At 41.3% G+C, this 6,005-nt stretch overlaps 1 protein-coding gene across 1 annotated transcript; it reads right to left on the bottom strand.

The window, feature by feature from the left end:
- Positions 1 to 246: 246 nt before the first annotated feature.
- On the bottom strand, positions 247 to 4,519 carry mstnb (myostatin b). Its single transcript, XM_042495076.2, has 3 exons — positions 3,849 to 4,519; positions 3,111 to 3,481; positions 247 to 1,997 (listed from the first exon to the last, which is right to left on the bottom strand). The coding sequence occupies exons 1-3, from the start codon at positions 4,225 to 4,227 to the stop codon at positions 1,617 to 1,619; spliced, it is 1,131 nt and encodes a 376-aa protein (XP_042351010.1). The 5' UTR covers positions 4,228 to 4,519; the 3' UTR covers positions 247 to 1,616.
- Positions 4,520 to 6,005: the final 1,486 nt, after the last annotated feature.

The following is a 6,005-nucleotide window of genomic DNA, read 5'->3' as shown; positions in this document are numbered from 1 at the left end:
CGGGAACCACAACGGAACTGGTTTGGAAAAGGGATACTGAGTTGAGTTAATACTGTCTATTATTTAAAAAATTCAATGCAAGGCGATAGTGTGTCCTTCAAGTACTTCAGGTTTTAACATGAGTCTGAATTACCACTAAATATACCTTAAATGCAACAGTGTAGCCTTAAGGCTCAGATGAACTTGCTTGCTGTTAAAATGCGGTTAGCATGACGTACAGGAACAAAATAGTCAAAGAAACAGAACTCAACAAACAAGCTATAAACTTTATTTGTTAAAACAAGAATATAGAGTTGCTGTATTACATCCTTTATCTTGCTAGATTGTGGTTTTTATACATTTACCAACAGTGGTTTAGAAAGGCAACTCCTAATGGAAACAATGGCATAATGTATACAATACAAATTAGCAAACATATCAAAATCAGTTTTTACAACTTTTGTAGCAACCAATTCTTTCTATTGGTGTGCCATAGTGCAAACTGTGTTGTTTCTCAAGACAGAGTTTAAGCATGATCTCAACATTCATACATTTCGACAATCCATTCCCTCTGTCTTAAACACATTTTTTTCTCTTTTGTAGGCTGCATTCATTGTGCCTTCAGTTCAAGTCCTTCTGTCCAGTCATGTGAATTTACAATCAGAATAATTCAAGTGTATCGGGCAGGTTTAGGCTGTTTTGTTGGATAGTGAGGATTGTGATTGAGCTAGAGTGCTTCTCGGTCGGGTTATGTTGCTGTATGTATGGCAGAGCACGTGAAGACATGAAGAGGTGATACTTCACCCTGGTGGAACATTTTTTTGTCAGTAGGACCTCAGGAATGACAGACCTCTGTATCACTTTAAAATTTATCTCCAAATTCTCCCAAAGTTTGATCCAATACAGTAAAGATAATGACCTGCGTCTAGGTAGTGCTGCAATCTTTAGCTTGGTTTTTAATAAATGGCAGTCATAATATGGATATGACCAAGGGTTCATCTTTTTATCAACTCTATGAACCTGCGTGTGCTGAGACATGTTCTACCAGTGTGAAATAGGACTCTAAATAGTCTCCGGCTGTGTTTTTCCAAGCCCTTTCAAAAAGTCCATGAGGATTCCTGGTTTCACTCTGAAAACACAACTTGAAAAATGATTATCACAAACACATAGCTTAGCAAAAAGTGTAATAGCTTGCATGTTGGCTATGAGTGGAGTGGAGTAGATGGCGTACGAGTATAATCTGTCGGCACGTGTGTATAAATGGACAGCACAGAACACAGAGACAGGAGAAAAAAAAAGTTTTTGTATACATTTCTGTCTACATTCACTTCGAGGGTCCAGCATGTGTGTGTGGATGTGTTTATTTCTGCATCCAGCTGATTTTGAGCCTCTATGGCTAAGATTTCACTGGAGGAAAGAGAAGTTAAGAGCTATGCCGGTTGTGAAAGCGCTGCCCTGCAGGAAGGTCGGGCTGATTGTGGCCTCTACTCTGTTGCACCGTGTTCTGCGGGAAAGCATCGGAACTGGTGGATTGGTTGTGTCAAAAAAAGTCTGAAGTTGGAGGCCGGACGGAGCCACAACCCCCTCCGCCGTCCCCTCCGCCGTCCCCTCCCTCTCACCAGGGTCTCCGTCCCAACTCAAGAGCATCCACAACGGTCCACCACCATGGATGGGATCTTGCCGTAGATGATCTGTTCCTTTCGGTTAAAGTAGAGCATGTTGATGGGCGACATCTTGGTGGGGGTGCAGCAGGGACCCGCGGTCCCTCTGGGGTTGGCCTTGTTCACCAGGTGGGTGTGCGGGTATTTCTGTAAGTGCATGTACTCACACTCCCCGGAGCAATAGTTGGCCTTGTAGCGCTTTGGGGCAATAATCCAGTCCCAGCCAAAGTCTTCAAAGTCCACTGTGAGTGGATAACGGCAGCACCGGGACTCTGGAGAGTTCTCGTCACAGTCCAGACCCGAGTCTCTCCTGACGCGCTTGGGGCCCTCTGAGACCTTCACCTCCATGAATGGTTGCTGCAACGACAGAGCATGTGTGAATACTTTAAAAATTAGCCGCCGGATGATGGCACTGAGTTTACATCTTTGAATGTGACGCCCTCAAACTTTGGCAGCTGGTTTTCAAACATGCCGCAATAATATTATGAAACTTTGAGTTTTAAAGAAATTAAATCATCTGACGGTTGGTTAACCACAGCCAGTCGAGGTATTCTAATTGCCCCGCAGCCTGGTGCCAGTATTTGAGCCGTGTGATAAGTGTTTGTCATTGATAGCAGCTGTGTGTGTGTGTGTGTGTGTGTGTGTGTGTGTGTGTGTGTGTGTGTGTGTGTGTGTGTGTGTGTGCAGGCAATTACTTTGATTTGCACAGTCACACAGAATACTTTAAGGAATGTGGGGCAGGTGAACTTTTATGTAATCAAGCAATAAGATTTTAGGTTATTGTGGACCGGGCATTTGTCCAAATGCAGGTGTACGCCTGCATGGAGTCTGTGTTGATTAACAGCTTTCAAAAGTCTTAAATCTTGATTTAACCACCTGCTGACTCTGCAAAGCCTCTCTGCAAACTAAAACCTCTGGAAGCCCAAAGTTAAAACCTCCAAACAGTACAACAGAGGATTCTGTGGTGGCCCACTTCAACATTTTAGAAAACACCTCTACTTTCATGTCGTAGTGTTTTCTGATATGTTGAAATGTTCTCTGAATTGTTGTAGTGTTTTCTTAAATTTGATGTCGTTTTCTGAAATGTTAAGTGTTTTCTTAAATTTTACTTTGTTTTCTTAAATTTTAAGCGTTTTCTGACACGTTGAAGTGGTCTTTGAAACGTTTTAGTGTGTTCTGAAATGTTGATGTGTTTCTTGGAGGTTGTTGTGTTTTGACCCTCAGGACCACTAAAGAATTCAAAATGCTTTAGGAACCAAACTAGAAACTGGTCCGTTAGACATTAAGTTTGATTCATACTGGATGGTCAAATCATTGTAATCTATTGTAATAATGATCATAATGATTAGGACAGGCTGCTGCACCAGTGATACCAACACTACACTCCTGTATGATAACTACTTTTCTAACTCATATTCAAAACTTGATCATAAACTTTCAGTTTAATGGAAAATAAAAGGTTCAGCTCACCAGCCCATCCTCTCCAGGCTCTGCGGAGGTCACGGCCAAGTCATTTCCCCTCGAATCGAAGGCGTTAATCTCGATGCCCCAGTTGGTCTCCGGCTGCCGCAGCCACACAGTCAACACTTGTTTGACATCTATACTTTGCCAAGAGCTGACCCCGGCACTCACGTCGATCTTAAGGGAGCGGATGCGTATGTGCCTGCTACCGTCTGTGACCGGCATCAGGCGGGAGATTTGCAGGAACACGGTTGTCGCCTCGGCCGCCGAGCGCAGATGCACCCAGAGCTGTGCCCGGACTATACGATTGGCTTGAATTTTTTGGGTGAAAGAGAAAAAGCAGCACTTTGGTTCCCCATCCACCTGGACGATGGACTCAGCTGGAGAGAGACACACAGAGAAAAAAGTTTAAATGGCCATGTGTGTTGAAATTTACAGACAAATAAACAGGTGTAAATAAACATCCCTGGCACGTTTGAACTGTGGAAGTGCGCTAAAAAAAAAGTTCAATCTGTGCCTTTAATGCCCACGCGACCTGTCTGCCAAAATGCACTTACCCATACAAAGTTATATATCTTGGTAATGTTTACATATTCACATTTCCAATGTTAAAAACCTGGCAAATGAGCTGCATGCTTTCAAAATAACGCGTCTCCCGTGCGCTCTGTCCCGTGCGTAAAAAACTATTTTGGAGACGTGTAGAGTGCACTCTCTTTTATAATAAACAAAGCTAAATAAACAACTTACGTTCAGTGGCCATCATCATTATCGTCTCTGTGGTCGCATGCTCATCGTCCTCCTCCATAACCACATCCTTGTTGTCATCTCCCAGCACGTCGTACTGGTCGAGGAGCTGCTGCAGTGGCGGCGCTTTGGGCAGAAGCTGCTTCACTATGTCTCGGCTGATATTAGGAGCTTCTTTCATTCTCAGTTTGCTCAGAATCTGAGATTTGATCGCGTTTAGTCGCATGGTTTTGATCTGCTGCCGGACCTCGCAGGTGGCGCACTGCTCCGTGTCCACCGGGCTGCTGGCGGAGGGCTGCTGGTGCGTCTCTTGGTCACTCAAAACTACTGGACCCAAAGCAATCAGCAAGCCGAGATAGAGCGCGATCTGAGACAGATGCATTGTCTCTAAGGTGTGCAGTTCGGTTTAAAAAAGATCCCTCGGTGTCTGCTGGACCTAATGCGCGCCTGCACTGGGTTTGGATTAATGTCCCACACTGATAGGCATCATACTTTATTAGCGCACACCTTTTTATACTCCAACTTTAGCCTCTTTTGTGTCGTCAAAAACTATGATTGGCTGGACAGGCAACAATGAATTTTAACCGACTGAGATGAAAACTTTTTTTCGTTGTCAAACCATAATGGGATGGAGACTGTGAGCATGTGCCCAGCGGGTCCACAGATGGATAAATTCACTTTTCTTACAGAGATTGCGCAATGAGCGCACGGGCGCACACCGGACTGTCTCTTATATGTAACGTTGGGATCAACCTGAGGAAGTAACACGAACAAAAAGTAACACAAAACAACAAAATAGCCAACATACATCTACTAAAAGTCACGAAAGAAAGCAAAATATGTGAATTCATGTATAGAATACGCGCGTTTCAAAATAAAACACTTTTAAATCGACAATTTTGTCAAATCTGCATTTAAAATGAGAATTCAATGCCAGGTAAATGCATGTGACTTTTACTGCCTAGTTGTGTAAATACATTTTATCCTTGAGAAAAGTTACAATCTGAGCCAGTGCAAGTCCTTCTCGAGGTGTCTTTTGTTTAAATCGGGTTGTCATTTGAGAAGCTGATAATCGGCTCGTGTAAAATCGAAACTGAAAATGCATCTTTTCTCCAACAGGGATTAAAAATAATAATTAGAAAATATAAAGAAATCCCCTCAGTCCAAGACTTGTCAAAATCTTTGCTGGTAAAACCTGGTTGTAAGCACATGAGGAGATGGTGCCATCGTGTGGTAGTTTCACATCACTGACATCAGAAATGCCATCATCTGTGAATGATTCAGATCATTTGAAAGTAAAATAAGCTGAAAAAAATAGGTTGAAAAATTAAATAGCCCACCTCCTGCAAGATGTAGACACCATCCCAAGGCAGATATCTATGATGCTGTTAAAAAACATCTCGACATGCCACACGTCAGGTGACGGATTGTCTTGTCTGAGAAGTATTCACAAACACGGAATTTAATACATCTTCATCCGAAATTTTTGAGAAATATAGATTATGTATTGAGTGCATAAAAAGTCATTGATTCTTACCTTAAACATGTGAAAAACTGAAGCAAAAATGAAAATGTTTTCATTATTTTTTTGCACAGCATGCTTTAAACATGTCACTTGATTTAAAAAAAAAATAATAATACAAAACTACCGCAGTATACAAATTCCATCATTTTTCTTTTCACTGACTAGATTTTTAAACAGTACACACACATACACACACATACCTATATATGAATATATATATAGAGAGAGATAGATAAATATATATATATATATATATATATATATATATATATATATATATATATATATATATATATATATATATATATATATATATATATATAGATAAATATATATATAATAAGTGACCAACCGACAATATGTGTAAATGGCCCATAAAAGGTAAAATAATTTCCGTAAATAAGGTAAAAGCTAAAGTTAAATCACTTCATGTAACCTCTTACTTTGGTAATTCCAATTCCTGTTGTGGACCTTTATTTTGAAGCCCTCTCGGCGGAAACAGGATGTGACGGCAGAAACGTTTGAAGACGCTAGAGGGAAGACCATAATACATCCATGGGGAAAACTCCGAGATGTTTCCACTGACAAGTCAAAGTGTTTTCTTTCTAAATTGAGCGCTCGGCTGGAGTGGAGTA

This window comes from Plectropomus leopardus, chromosome 10 (assembly GCF_026936395.1).
Source record: "Plectropomus leopardus strain MGB_pleo_1.0 chromosome 10, ASM2693639v1, whole genome shotgun sequence".
NCBI classification, from domain to species: domain Eukaryota; kingdom Metazoa; phylum Chordata; class Actinopteri; order Perciformes; family Serranidae; genus Plectropomus; species Plectropomus leopardus.
The sequence above is the reverse complement of the archived record's forward strand: the minus strand, read 5'-3'. Positions and strand labels throughout refer to the sequence as shown.